Source organism: Taudactylus pleione, unplaced genomic scaffold (genome assembly GCF_031769625.1).
Source record: "Taudactylus pleione unplaced genomic scaffold, aTauple2 ptg000201l, whole genome shotgun sequence".
Taxonomy (NCBI): Eukaryota; Metazoa; Chordata; class Amphibia; order Anura; family Myobatrachidae; genus Taudactylus; species Taudactylus pleione.
Genome location: NW_028284603.1, coordinates 885,662 through 900,976, shown reverse-complemented (window position 1 = coordinate 900,976; position 15,315 = coordinate 885,662). Strand labels below are relative to the sequence as shown.

Below are 15,315 nucleotides of genomic sequence, written 5' to 3'. Positions count from 1 at the left end.
ACGGTCAGTGGTCTGTATTACAGGTGGAGTTTCCATCAGGAAGTGACTTGATGTGCGCCACAACCGGAAACCCCCCCCATGCTAACACATGGTATGCTACGTCAGCGGCGTCCACGTGGTATTCTGCACGCGGATCACCACGAGGATGCGGGCCATACAACGTCCGGGACCAGTTAGTATAGCAGCAGGAAGTGACGAGGCCGGAGAGTCCGACTGTTCACTTCCTGCCACCGATAAATCGCGCTGTAGTGGATCACATGATAGGGGATTTTTTCAACAGGAAGCGATGCACTAAAGGTGCACCACAAACTGGATCCCCCTTGCATTACATCCGGTTTCTTTGGTATGTTTAAATAAAACGGTGGGAAAGTGGTGAAATGAAGGGGAGGAGTTTTCCAATTAACAAAGGGATTTAAGCCCCTATGGCAGAGTGTACCACCATGCTTCCGCGTCCGAAACGCGTTAAGCTGGTGGAGATCAACATCCTAACTGATACCTTTGGAACTGTGGTGGTGAGTTGGTTGGTGTCCGGAAACCCCTACTCTACACCCCAGTGACAGTGTTGATGTTACGCCTAGCGTTCCCGCTAGGCTGTTTTAGCGGGGGACGGCGCCCTGGCCTCCTTCTGGAGGACAAAAAAGTGCCCTGCCCTCACAGCCTGCGCCCGGCATCTATTCTCTCTGTCTGCAGCGCTTGGGGGCTGCCCGGCGTGTCCGTAAGTGCTGGGCACGCCCCCAAGTATGACGAAAAGGGGACGCATCTTATAGACACGCCCCCTTTTCATGGCCACACCCCCTTTTCGGGCGCCCTGCCTGCCGCCGGAGCTAGAGTGAACACTAACGCCTATGTGTTTGCATCAACTTGGTGATGCTATATGTTGTATAATTTTAACCTGAATGTGAGTGTGCATCTGGAAATAAATTGATTGTTATTTGTTGTCAAACAATATTGCACTATATTATTTTCTTTCAGTATACGGGAGCTGATGATCTAAGAGTGATGTAAGGATCTATCAGGAGTCTATTGGTTAGACTTCAATGAGAAATCGTGAAAGGCTTGATCTATCTACTAAAAATTGGACTTCATAGTCACCACAGTATTACACTATCCCCTGTTTTTTCTCTTCTCTTGGGAGGTACAAAAGAATCTTGGTGAAAAGAGTGGTGATCCTAAAACAGCAAGAAGGACATTTTGTGTGGTTTAGGGCACAACCGAACTTTTTATGATCTAAAAATAATTTTTTTATGGACAGCGCCATTGTGAGACTCTGTAATTTTTTCTTGTATTTGTATTAAGGAAAGTGTAAGGTGTGAGCTTTGAGTTTATCACGGGCTGCAGTCCTCTATGCGCAGTTAAAAGACAACTATTATCTTTTAAAGTTTATGTCTAATAGGGGGTCTCCTAACCAGGACCCTCATTATTAGAGTGTCTCTGCTGGCGCCAGTAATAGTCATGTCTCCTGGACTGCCACATTATTGAAGTCTGAATGAATATACCACTCAGTACAGAGCATAAACCAACCTGACTATACTAGCAGCCAATCAGGTTTATCCACACATCGTAACATGTATTCGTATAACCTCTTCAGAGTATAAGTCCTAAGGATGTGATTCTTATCAGCACCAATAACTGCAAGGTTCCACTGTAAGTGCTGTGGCAGTAGGAGGAACCCTAGCCCTGTAAGTGTTGTGGCAGTAGGGGGAACCCCAGCCCTGTAAGTGTTGTGGCAGTAGGGCGAATCCCAGTCCTGTAAGTGTTGTGGCAGTAGGAGGAACCCCAACCCTGTAAGTGCTGTGGCAGTAGGGGGAACCCCAGCACTGTAAGTGCTGTGGCAGTAGGGGGAACCCCAGCCCTGTAAGTGCTGTGGCAGTAGGGTTACCCCCAGCTCTGTAAGTGTTGTGGCAGTAGGGTGAACCCCAGCCCTGAAAGTGTTGTGGCAGTAGGGGGAACCCCAGCCCTGTAAGTGTTGTGGCAGTAGGGGGAACCCCAGCCCTGTAAGTGTTGTGGCAGTAGGGGTAACCCCAGCCCTGTAAGTGTTGGTAGGGGGAACTCCAGCCCTGTAAGTGTTGTGGCAGTAGGGGGAACTTCAGCCCTGTAAGTGTTGTGGCAGTAGGGGGAACCCCAACCCTGTAAGTGTTGTGGCAGTAGGGGGAACCCTAGCCCTGAAAGTGTTGTGGCAGTAGGGGGAACCCCAGCCCTGTAAGTGTTGTGGCAGTAGGGGGAACCCCAGCCCTGTAAGTGTTGTCGCAGTAGGGCGAACCCCAGCCCTGTAAGTGTTGTGGCGGTAGGGGGAACCCCAGCCCTGTAAGTGTTGTGGCGGTAGGGGGAACCCCAGCCGTGTAAGTGTTGTGGCAGTAGGGGAACCCCAGCCCTGTAAGTGTTGTGGCAGTTGGAGGAACCCCAGCCCTGTAAGTGTTGTGGCAGTAGGGGGAACCCCAGCCCTGTAAGTGTTGTGGCAGTAGGGGTAACCCCAGGCCTGTAAGTGTTGTGGCAGTAGGGGGAACTCCAGCCCTGTAAGTGTTGTGGCAGTAGGGGGAACTTCAGCCCTGTAAGTGTTGTGGCAGTAGGGGGAACCCCAGCCCTGTAAGTGTTGTGGCAGTAGGGGGAACCCTAGCCCTGAAAATGTTGTGGCAGTAGGGGGAACCCCAGCCCTGTAAGTGTTGTGGCAGTAGGGGGAACCCCAGCCCTGTAAGTGTTGTGGCAGTAGGGGGAACCCCAGCCCTGTAAGTGCTGTGGCAGTAGGGGGAACTCCAGCCCTGTAAGTGTTGTGGCGGTAGGGGGAACCCCAGCCCTGTAAGTGTTGTGGCAGTAGGGGGAACCCCAGCCCTGTAAGTGTTGTGGCAGTAGGGGGAACCCCAGCCCTGTAAGTGTTGTGGCAGTAGGGGGAACCCTAGCCCTGAAAGTGTTGTGGCAGTAGGGGGAACCCCAGCCCTGTAAGTGTTGTGGCAGTAGGGGGAACCCCAGCCCTGTAAGTGTTGTGGCAGTAGGGGGAACCCTAGCCCTGAAAGTGTTGTGGCAGTAGGGGGAACCCCAGCCCTGTAAGTGTTGTGGCAGTAGGGCGAACCCCAGCCCTGTAAGTGTTGTGGCAGTAGGGGGAACCCCAACCCTGTAAGTGTTGTGGCAGTAGGGGAACCCCAGCCCTGTAAGTGCTGTGGCAGTAATTTCCTATACTGCAGACTTGTACTGACAATATTGGGATAATATTTATTATGTTTGTATCTATATATGGAGGTTCTTTCTCACCTTTATTTCTTAGTATATATTACTGGGAGATTGGCACAGGAGGCCACTTTCTTAAATCTTTCAATCTGTGTAGCATCTGCATTTCCCGATTTAGCTAGAAAAATAGATGTAATTATCCAGTTATCAATCAATAATAAACAGAGGTTCTGTGACTAAATATATATCTGAGCTGAACCATTGCCAGCATGGTACATATTGTATATACATTCCTACTCGCTGGTTAGTGTTCTAACGTCCCTGACTGATCTCCGTTACCCGTGGTGCAGGTCAGCGCCGCTGCGATAGGTGAAGATACCCACATTCCTACATAATTATACTAACTTACTGAGCGGGGCACTAAAGGAAGCCAATACAGCACTGTACTCTTACCTGCGAGACCAAAAGCCTCGTTCCACCTAAATCATCATCATAACCTGACGGGGACACAGGGAGTTAATATTTGGTGTCTTTGGAACAAAGGGCCTGATTCAGCACGGATCGCAGCTGCGATTATGCACGCAGCTAGCTGCAAAAGTATGGTAATGTTTGCAAAATCACAGCCTCCATAAAGACACCCACTTCTGCTATCTCACGTCCATCCTACCTCGCAGACCAGCGATAACATCAGTAACATCGGCCACTCATGCACAATTACAGCAGGTCTGACCTTCCTCAGAAATTGCCAGTCTCGTCGCACGCAGTGAGTACACAAGCTGTGTATGCCATCGCAGTGGCTAATTTATGCATGACCAGGAAACTGCGTTCAAATAGACAAGCACGCCTGTGTTTCTCCTAAACGCTCACTGCCTGTCACTCACTCTGCGATGGCTTTCTGTCTACATGCATGATCGCTATGCTAACCTGCACACTTGCACCCGCGGTGCATGCGCGGTACGCACCAAAACATTCTCATGGGGCTATGGGCATATACCTAACTTTGCCTGGTGGCCTTATGGCTTGGCTTGTGGTTAAGCCTGTATATTAGTGATAGTCTGGAGGGGAAATATAATAGCCTGCGAGGCGCAGGCACCAGCGCAATTCCGGTGAAGATACCCACGTTCCTACATAAAAGCAGCAGGTCATTTAAGAGGCAAAACCAGGTTGTTTTCGCTTATAAATGATTTCCGCTTAAAAAAAAAAAATCAGTCAGACCGTCCAGGATTGCGCCTATTTCTGCATCTCGCAGGCTGTTACATTCCCCGCGCCCCTCTGTGTTTACACATATTTTTGCCATTACAGTGGGGAGTGAGTTACATATTTGTATTTTCCTTTAAGCAAAGTGACATATTGGGATTATCTGATTTATCTGTTTGACTATTAAAATAAACTCCTCTTTTTATATGCTAAGTATTTTACTTAAATATGTAAAATGTATAGTTCAGGTATAATATAATTTATTTAGTACTTTGTACATTTCAGTGTGATCTCTTCAATTTTAAGCATCTTTAGAAAACCAATCGCACCTGTGACATTGTTCCAAACTCCATAACAATGTGCAGCACTGCAGCTCGCCTGCCCGACTGTAACATTGAGTTGGCGTCATTTAATCACAGATGGCAATATGCAAATGTCCGCTAACGGTTAATGTTACATCATTCGTCTGTGTAGCAGCACCCAAATGTGCAGGGCGAGATAGTACCTTTTGTATAAGGGCTCATTTATTTCATGATATTACCCAGATCTTGTGGATTCCTGCTGCCCTCATTTCCCTCCGTATATCATGAAACTGCCCCTGTCCTCACTTACAAATCACTCATCTCCTGATATACTCTGTGCTGCTGGGGACCCTGCTTCTCCCACTATATAACTCTGAGGGGTAAATTTACTAATGTGAGAGTTTTTAGAAGTGAGTTTTAAAAGTGATGTTGCCCATAGCAACCAATCAGATTCTACTTAACATTTAACTAGCATCTTCTAGAAGATAATAGCTAGAATCTGATTGGTTGCTATGGGCAACATCACTTTTAAAACTCACTTCTAAAAACTCTCACTTTAGTAAATTTACCCCTCAGTCTGTGGCTTCCTGCTGCCTCCATTTCCCGCATCACATCATCATGTCACTGCCCCTGGTGCATGCAGCCCTGTTCTCAATAACACATCACTCATCTCCTGATATACTCTGTGCTGCTGGGGAACCTGCTCCTCCCACTATATAACTTTCAGTCTGTGGCTTCCTGCTGTCTCCATTCCCCTCATCACATCATGTCCCAGCCCCTGTCACATGCAGCCTTGTCCTCAATAACATATCACTCGTCTCCTCAGGGCAGGCTTGCTGACATTTAGCTCCCTCCTTCCGGGAGGGAGCTGTCGGGCTTACAGGGCTGGGGGCGTGACGTGGCCAAAGGGGGCGGGGCCCAGCACCAGATGTGGCATTGGGGGCGGAGCATGGGGCGTGACAGCACGATCGCGTCATCGTGGCTCCGCCCCCTCTGCAAAATGCCGTGATTGTGCAGCCGGGGGCGGAGCCACGATGACGCGATTCAGCGCGAATCGCATCACCGCCCCCCCTGCTGCCGGTGTTTTTACTTAAAAGTGCAGGAGGGGTGCGGGCACATCGCCGGGGCCGGGAGGATTGCCTGCCTTCCCGGGAGGTTGGGAGCGGCACCCGATTTTCGGGAGGCTCACGACCAAATCGGGAGGGTAGGCAAGTATGCCTCAGGGCCGGCTCGAGACACATTCTGTTAGCGGCAGGACCACTAAAACCCCGCCCCCCCCCACCCGCTGGCGTTATTGGTATAAGCTCAGGGGGAGGAGGGTAGGGGTAACAGTGCAGCACAAGATGGCGCTTGGTGATGAGTAACCTAGAGCAGGCCCTGCATCTCCCTGTTGCTGGGGAGCCTGCTCCTTCTATTTGTCTGTGGATTCCTGCTGCCTCCATTCCCCTCCTCACATCATGGTGGTGCAATGACATGAGTAAACAGGAAGGACACAGCCTCCCACAAGTCCAGTACTCTCACTGAAATACTTTGTGCTGATGTGGATTTTCAAAAAACTTAATTTGCTATGCTGTGAACATTTCACTGATCTGCTCCGTAAAGTATTTATGAAGATACATGATAAAAAAATCCTACTCGCTGTACTACATGATGCTTATTGGAGCCTTTGACATCTCCATTATTTTGCTTTGCTTCACACCTCCAATGTCACCGCAGTGCCCCTCATCCTACATATAACAGGTGTTATTCTACTTACAGAATAGGTTGAGCGAGTAATATTTTCCCCAGCTGCACTCGATGTGGATGTTAACCAACATGACTTCCTCACCCACTTCATAAAACGTGACTGTGACTTTATCTGCCAGGTCTAGGGAGGGAACAAAAGTTGAATCTGGTGTCTGATTGTGTTCCCGATTAGCACCAGGGAAGGACATGGGGGCCTCATACACATAGGTGACTTCATACCTGTGAGGACTCTCAACGTATTTCTGGATAGTTTCACTGGGATTTCTGTATGAAACCTGATGGGAGAAGGAGCAAGATTGAGGAAGGAATAGTGGTTGGTGAAATAGGGTGACAACTAAACAAATGCTGGTATCGCCGCCCTAGTGCCATAGCGCCTTTCTGGCAGGTAATACTGGGTATACACTGTGGGGGCGAATCAGTTGTTTTCTGGTTGGATATTTTTTTAAGGCGCTAGACGAAGCAATTCAATTGCTGCTTTGTCTGAGTGTGATAGCCACCGGCACCGACATTTCTGCTTGCAACCTCAGGAGTGCGCGAGAAAAATATGCGATTAACCGTTGGTTAGGCGCACAAACAGAAATTAGGGCTTTAGACGGCTGTAGCCAGTTTACACAGCTAAACCCGGACTAATAGGGTGTGAAGAGGGCACTAATGGGTGCCCAGAACAATTGGATTGCAAAACTGGGCACTCATTAATTATCGCCGCTCACACAACAATTGAATCGCCCCATGTGAACATAGGGCCTAATTCAGACCCGTAGCCTTGATAAAGCCTGTCAGTGAAACGTACGTCGGCGTTTCGAATACTGACCAAGAGGGAGCTGCTCCTAAAAAATTGTCATAAATGTATTGCTATTTGTATATATGTTGTTGATGTTTGGCTGACATTCTTTCAGCCTATACCCAGGACACGGCTCCGGCATGCTCGGGTATACAGAAATTGACCTGCTACTTGCGGGGATAATATGTTAATATAGGACGTTACCTGTTAGCGCCGAGACGGCTCCGGCATGCTCGGGTATACAGAAATTTGACCTGCTACCTGCGGGGATAATATGCTAATATAGGACGCTGCCTGTTAGTGTGGCTGACTATCAATATTCATTATCAAAACTACCAACAGCAAGTTAAGCTGAATTATCAAGTCTCATAATATGATTTTGGACCGGTAGCTAACCTATACCCGTGACGCGGCTACAGCACGCTTGAATATATAGGAAGTTAATCTACTACTTACGGGGACAATATGACAATTATGGTTGCTGTTTTGTGCTATTTTGTCAGTTAAATTATTAACAGCGAACCAAGGCCCTCATTCAGAGCCGTACGCTCTGAGCAGAGCGCACGCTCTGAATGAGGGCCGGGCTCCATTTTCATGGAGCGTCCTCCTGGACGCTCGTATAGCTGTGGGTCACCACCCACAGGCTATACGAGCGTGCTTTTTGATGGCCGCGATGGTCGAGACCATCGCGACCATCGAAATTGCGAGCCGGAGCCTGCGGTTGAGGTTTTCAACCGCAAGCTCCGGAGTGATTTTGGCTCTATCAGAGCCAAAATCACTCCCACTGACATCACTAGTGATGTCAGTGGGCCGGCTTCTGACGGGAGGCGTTCCCGTGGGAACGCCCCCGTCAGGGAGGCACGCCCCCGGCACGCCCACCAAAGGGGGCGTGCTGTCAATCAACATTGACAGCACGCCCCCTTTGATCGGACACAACGAGCGAAGGACTTTCCTTCGCTCGTCGCGTCTGGCGCATGCGCACGACGGAGCTCCCTCCGTCGTGCGCATGCTCAGTGCATAACATCGACCCACTTGCGAGCGGACAGCCGCTCGCGAGTGGGTCTGAATCAGGCCCCAAGTTACTTAAGTAAGCAAATCCCTGTATGCCCGGCACACTCAGGTATACGGGAATGTGGACTGCCATTTGCGGGGATAATATATTGACTAAGGACACTGCCCGCCAATGTGGCTGACTACTAATACATATTATTCAAACCACCAACAGCAAGTTAAGCTGACTTATTAAGCCCTGTAATTTGATCTTGGGCCGATAACTAACCTATACCCGGGACGCGGCTACAGCACGCTCGGGTACATTGGAAGTTAATTTGCCACTTGCGGGGACGATACATCTAATACGGTCGCTGTCTTTGCTATTTATTATTTAGATCATTAACAGCAAACCAAGTTGATTAAATAAAGTTTAACATTCTCGTCTTTGGCTGGTACACCAATTATGGACCGGATAATAAATAGCTGTCCTCTTGCTGTTTAAATATGTATTGAGGGGTTATCTAAGATGAGAGGAACACTTTAAATACATAATATATTATAACATACTGTGACATCTAATGGAGCATACACACGGTCAGATTTGTCAGATGAACGATTGAACGATTAAACGATTTGAACGATTCTACCAAAGTTTTGAACGATTTGAACGATTTTTGACTGCATTAAAATGAATGGAATCGTCCAAGTCTGACTGCAAACACATCAGATGTCAGAAATCGTTATCTGACCATCGGGAACGCGCATCGTTGATCGTCCATCGTTCAGGCATGTCAGATATGAACGATTTTCCTTCAGATATGAACGACTGAACGATTTTTAAATCGTTATCGTTCATATCTGAAGGAAAAATCTGATCGTGTGTATGCACCATAACTATCTATATATCTGAGTGAACACGGGTCAATTTGATAACAAATCTCCCAGTCCTTCTATTACATGATTTACTGTGTCCGTGATTAGAAACAAATGTCTCAAAATGAATAGGAACAAAGTATTCCATTTATGAAGGGCAACACACAGTTTGTGACGTGCAGAAGTAAAATATTTTGAGTAGGCTGATATATAAAACTTACTGGGGATCAGAACGGAAAGGCCTTTCTATATGGAAGGAAGGACCGATCTGTTAATTAATTATTATTATATACATGACCAATAACCAATGATCCAAGTAAACAAGGACTTAATAAATTGTTTGTTCATGTGTATATACAGGGCGTGATGTGCTGAAGCAAGATAGCCCAAATAGGCCAATACTCAAATTTACTTAGGTCCAGCACGGCTGATTTTCTTATATATTTATGTGTTCCCTCTTTGTTATTACCAACCATCAACATATACACTAACAATAGAAGAGTCATTAGTGCTTGTGTATTATCCTGTCTTGCCTACTGATACCGACCTATCTGGTACTTTACCCCGATTGTTTCTGTGTGACCCCGACTTCAAACTTTTCCCTGCCTTACCCGACCTTGTCCTGTATATGGACTACGATCCCTGCCTTACCCGACCTTGTCCTGTATATGGACTACGATCCCTGCCTTACCCGACCTTGTCCTGTATATGGACTACGATCAATGCCTTACCCGACCTTGTCCTGTATATGGACTATGATCCCTGCCTTACCCGACCTTGTCCTGTATATGGACTACGATCCCTGCCTTACCTGCCCTTGTCCTGTATATGGACTACGATCCCTGCCTTACCCGACCTTGTCCTGTATATGGACTAGGATTCCTGCCTTACCCGCCCTTGTCCTATACATGGACTACGATCCCTGCCTTACCCGCCCTTGTCCTATATATGGACTACGATTCCTGCCTTACCCGCCCTTGTCCTGTATATGGACTACGATTCCTGCCTTACCCGCCCTTGTCCTGTATATGGACTACGATTCCTGCCTTACCCGTCCTTGTCCTGTGTATGGACTACGATCCCTGCCTTACCCGCCCTTGTCCTATATATGGACTACGATTCCTGCCTTACCCGCCCTTGTCCTATATATGGACTACGATCCCTGCCTTACCCGCCCCTGTCCTATATATGGACTATGATTCCTGCCCTGTCATTGCATTTTAGCTTTAATGCATCACCTGAATGAATCTGTGAATTTGAGTTCTCCGTCTTGAACCTCAAATTGCACCCACTGTCCTTCCGAATCCCTTGGGTCGCCAAAAGTAGAGGCAGATGCAACATAGTGCCAGCGACCAGCCAACTGGAGAGAGAGAAAGAGAATGGAAACCATGTAAGATTCATACAGTGAGGGAAATGATGGACAGAGAAATAGTCTGCGCTGATTTTCTACCTGACGCCATCTTTACTATCTGGCTCCCCAGTGGAATCTCTCAGGCTGCAGTAAAACAATTAGAATAAAGCTAGGTATACACTATACAACTACTGTATTGGGAAGATTTGCCAATAATCATGTCATCAGCCTCATTGATTGTATAGTGTGTATGATCAATCGTTTCAGCGTTTAGAAAACATCCACAAACGCATTCCTTCGATTATCCGATCTGTCGGTCAAGACCGATAATCTCAGCCTCCATTTCCCGATATCGAGCAGTGGGCCTGATCCAGACCCGCTCGATGTTGGGCCAGTGCGCATGTGCACAACGGACCCGGCTCCGTCGTGCGCATGCGCGAGACCCGGATAGCGACGGGCACACCGTCGCTATGGGTCTCGCTACAAAGGGGGCATGCTGTCGATGGTGAGTGACAGCACGCCCCCTTTGGTGGGCGTGCTGGGGGCGTGGCTGCCCAGACGGAGGCGTTCCCATGGGAAGGCCTACCGTCTGGGGCCGGCCCCACTGACATCACAAGTGATGTCAGTGGGAGTGCTTTCGGCTCTGATAGAGCCAAAAGCACTCCTGGGCTTGCGGCAGACGAGACCCTACCGCAAGGGTCTCGTCGCAAGCCCGATGGTCGCGATGGTATTGACCATCGCGACCATCATCATGGACGCTCGCATAAGCTGTGGGTGGTAACCCACAGCTATGCGAGCGGCCAAGAGGCCGCAACATTAAAAAAAAAAACGCCCTGATTCAGAGCGGGCGCTCGTTCAGAGCGTCCGGCTCTGAATCAGGCCCAGTGTGTGCACATTCTCAGTAATCTGCCCATATACCCTATGTTCTCCTGTCACTGTGTCATCCTCCTTGTGGGCGGACATATGCAAAATCAGTGTGGTGTGGTCAGGGCTGTATTAACAGCAGTGCAGGCCCCTGGGCAAAGCAATGCATTGGGGCCCCTATTAACCAATCCTCTGCCGGGGGAGGGGAAGGGGTTGGCTATCGGCAGAAAAACAGAAGTAATTTACAGGAAAAGTCACAGTCTGAACATGTATAGTACAACAAATTTCCTATGCAGTGCCCCTTATACAGTGTCCCCAGAAGTGGTCCCCCCTACTCAGTGCCCCCAGTAGTAGTCCCCCCTATGCATTGCCCCCAGTAGTAGTCCCCTCTATGCATTACCCCCAGTAGTAACCCCCTATGCATTGCCCCCAGTAGTAGTCCCCCCCATGCATTGCCCCCAGTAGTAGTCCCCCCTATGCATTGCCCCCAGTAGTAACCCCCCTATGCATTGCCCCCAGTAGTAGATCCCCCATGCATTGCCCCCAGTAGTAGTCCCCCCATGCATTGCCCCCAGTAGTAGTCCCCCCATGAATTGCCCCAAGTAGTAATTCCCCCATGCAGTGCCCCCAGTAGTAATCTCCCCTATCCAGCGCCCCCAGTAGTAATCTCCCCCATGCAGTGCCCCCAGTAGTAGTTCCCCCTGTGCAGTGCCCCAGTAGTAATCCCCCCTATGCAGTGCCCCCAGTAGTAGTCCCCCCAGTGCAGTGCCCCCAGTAGTAATCCCCCCCTATCCAGTGCCCCCAGTAGTAATCCCCCCTGTGCAGTGTCCCCAGTAGTAGTCCCCCCTGTGCAGTGCCCCAGTAGTAATCCCCCCTGTGCAGTGTCCCCAGTAGTAGTCCCCCCTGTGCAGTGCCCCCAGTAGTATTCCCACCTGTGCAGTGCCCCAGTAGTAATCCCCCCTGTGCAGTGCCCCAGTAGTAATCCCCCCTGTGCATTGCCCCCAGTAGTAATCCCCCCTATGCATTGCCCCCAGTAGTAATCCCCCCTATGCAGTGCCCCAGTAGTAATCCCCCCTATGCATTGCCCCAGTAGTAATCCCCCCTATGCATTGCCCCCAGTAGTAATCCCCCCTATGCATTGCCCCCAGTAGTAATCCCCCCTATGCAGTGCCCCCAGTAGTAATCCCCCGTGTGCAGTGTCCCCAGTAGTAGTCCCCCCTGTGCAGTGCCCCAGTAGTAATCCCCCCTATGCAGTGCCCCCAGTAGTAATCCCCCCTATGCAGTGCCCCCAGTAGTAATCCCCCCTATGCAGTGCCCCCAGTAGTAATCCCCCCTATGCAGTGCCCCCAGTAGTAATCCCTCCTATTCAGTGCCCCCAGTAGTAATCCCCCCTATGCAGTGCCCCCAGTAGTAATCCCCCCTATGCAGTGCCCCCAGTAGTAATCCCCCCTATGCAGTGCCCCCAGTAGTAATCCCCCCTATGCAGTGCCCCCAGTAGTAATGCCTCCTATTCAGTGCCCCAGTAGTAATCCCCCCTGTGCAGTGCCCCAGTAGTAATCCCCCCTGTGCATTGCCCCAGTAGTAATCCCCCCTATGCAGTGCCCCTAGTAGTAATCCCCCCTATGCAGTGCCCCCAGTAGTAATCCCCCCTATGCAGTGCCCCCAGTAGTAATCCCCCCTATGCAGTGCCCCCAGTAGTAATCCCTCCTATTCAGTGCCCCCAGTAGTAATCCCCCCTATGCAGTGCCCCCAGTAGTAATCCCCCCTATGCAGTGCCCCCAGTAGTAATCCCCCCTATGCAGTGCCCCCAGTAGTAATCCCTCCTATTCAGTGCCCCCAGTAGTAATCCCCCCTATGCAGTGCCCCCAGTAGTAATCCCCCCTATGCAGTGCCCCCAGTAGTAATCCCCCCTATGCAGTGCCCCCAGTAGTAATGCCTCCTATTCAGTGCCCCAGTAGTAATCCCCCCTATGCAGTGCCCCAGTAGTAATCCCCCCTATGCATTGCCCCAGTAGTAATCCCCCCTATGCAGTGCCCCCAGTAGTAATCCCCCCTATGCAGTGCCCCCAGTAGTAATCCCCCCTATGCAGTGTTCCCAATAGTAATCCCCCCTATGCAGTGCCCCCAGTAGTAATCCCCCCTATGCAGTGCCCCCAGTAGTAATCCCCCCTATGCAGTGCCCCCAGTAGTAATCCCCCCTATGCAGTGCCCCCAGTAGTAATGCCTCCTATTCAGTGCCCCAGTAGTAATCCCCCCTGTGCAGTGCCCCAGTAGTAATCCCCCCTATGCATTGCCCCAGTAGTAATCCCCCCTATGCATTGCCCAAGTAGTAATCCCCCCTATGCAGTGCCCCCAGTAGTAATCCCCCCTATGCAGTGCCCCCAGTAGTAATCCCCCCTATGCAGTGCCCCCAGTAGTAATCCCCCCTATGCAGTGCCCCCAGTAGTAATCCCCCCTATGCAGTGCCCCCAGTAGTAATCCCCCCTATGCAGTGCCCCCAGTAGTAATCCCCCCTATGCAGTGCCCCCAGTAGTAATCCCCCCTATGCAGTGCCCCCAGTAGTAATCCCCCCTATGCAGTGCCCCCAGTAGTAATGCCTCCTATTCAGTGCCCCAGTAGTAATCCCCCCTGTGCAGTGCCCCAGTAGTAATCCCCCCTATGCATTGCCCCAGTAGTAATCCCCCCTATGCAGTGCCCCCAGTAGTAATCCCCCCTATGCAGTGCCCCCAGTAGTAATCCCCCCTATGCAGTGCCCCCAGTAGTAATCCCCCCTATGCAGTGCCCCCAGTAGTAATCCCCCCTATGCAGTGCCCCCAGTAGTAATGCCTGTCGCGGAAAACAGCCTGACTCTTACCTGCCAGGTCGGGAGGCAGTGGCTCGCCTGGCTGAGTGAGGACTCCTGACCACCCGACTCCTGAGGATTCGGAGGCGACGACGGACCGGACGGACCCTCCAGTGACCAGTCCGACTCGGCACCAGACAGAGGTCACTACGCAGCAGGCGGCGGGAGCGGCTAAGCGGCACACTGGGCGGAACTACAGCAGCTCGTGGATCAAGGCAGACAGTCAGCAGCCATCTCTCAGAGAGACTGGGTCTGACGGGCGCTGCATGAGAGGACAGGACGGTGTAACGGCGGTGAGTACTCGTCAACCGCCGGAGGGGGGAGGGTTGTGGCTACAGGGGGGGCTGGCGGGCCCCTTGAAGCTTAGGGCCCTTGGGCAACTGCCCAATAAGCCCAATGGAAAAGACGTCTGTGGGTGTGGTGGAAAATCGGAAGCTTCTAATAACAAATTGCATAATGTGTAGCACTTTGCAGAAAAGTCGCCCCATCTGTCGCCCCGATTAATAAAATCGGACAGTGTGTAACTAGCTTATGGTCACCCTATCGCTCTTTTACTCTAGGTTGTAGCTGTACTACATCCATCAGCGTGAACAACAGGAAACCTACAAGGAAGAAGCAAAAGCCTTTTCTGTGCCTAATGCTGACTACGCAGGCTGCAGGCCCTCGGCTGGTATCAGGCAATTGGCAGCGATCGCTAAATCAGTCGTATCGTTATCAGGCCTGCTGGTATAGTCTGCCAGGACGTGAATGCAAATTATCATCATCATTATTATCCTGTGAGTGCCGTCGTCCCTGCCACCCTAACAGGCCCTTGTCATGCCAGATCTCATCAACTACAGCCAGGGCAATGCTTCCAAAGTGGGTGATAAAACCAATTCTAAAGTGCAAACAGATATAATAAATCTTAAAGTGCAGTTGGACTTAAACATTTTAAATTAATTTGAGTAAGATAAACAGGTTTCTCAGTTTTAATGTCGGTTTGAGCAGCTAAATGGCGACATTGTATAGTATTTATAATATTTTCCATGTGAATAGCGAATCTGAAAATGACGCAACAAAAATAGCGTATGTCCCATTATGCAGAGCTCGATGTGCGTTATGGTCGGCAATAGCAGCTTTTTGCATTTAAGAATTAAATAATAGTCTCCCTTTAATAATATCAGCCATTTGTACCTTCCCCGCCCTCATAGCGCGCCCTGGCGTCTTCC

General features: G+C 50.1%; 1 protein-coding gene across 1 annotated transcript in view; it reads right to left on the bottom strand.

Annotated features, from left to right (window-relative positions):
- Positions 1-3,245: 3,245 nt before the first annotated feature.
- The window catches only part of LOC148518148 (uncharacterized), a 61,838-nt gene continuing 49,768 nt past the window's right edge, over positions 3,246-15,315 (bottom strand). Inside the window, exons 12-15 of the mRNA XM_088477469.1 lie at positions 10,290-10,411; positions 6,624-6,679; positions 6,415-6,525; positions 3,246-3,337 (exon numbers count right to left, since the gene is read on the bottom strand). Coding sequence (XP_088333595.1) covers positions 3,246-3,337; positions 6,415-6,525; positions 6,624-6,679; positions 10,290-10,411 — 381 coding nt within the window. The remainder of the gene's footprint in view (positions 3,338-6,414; positions 6,526-6,623; positions 6,680-10,289; positions 10,412-15,315) is intronic.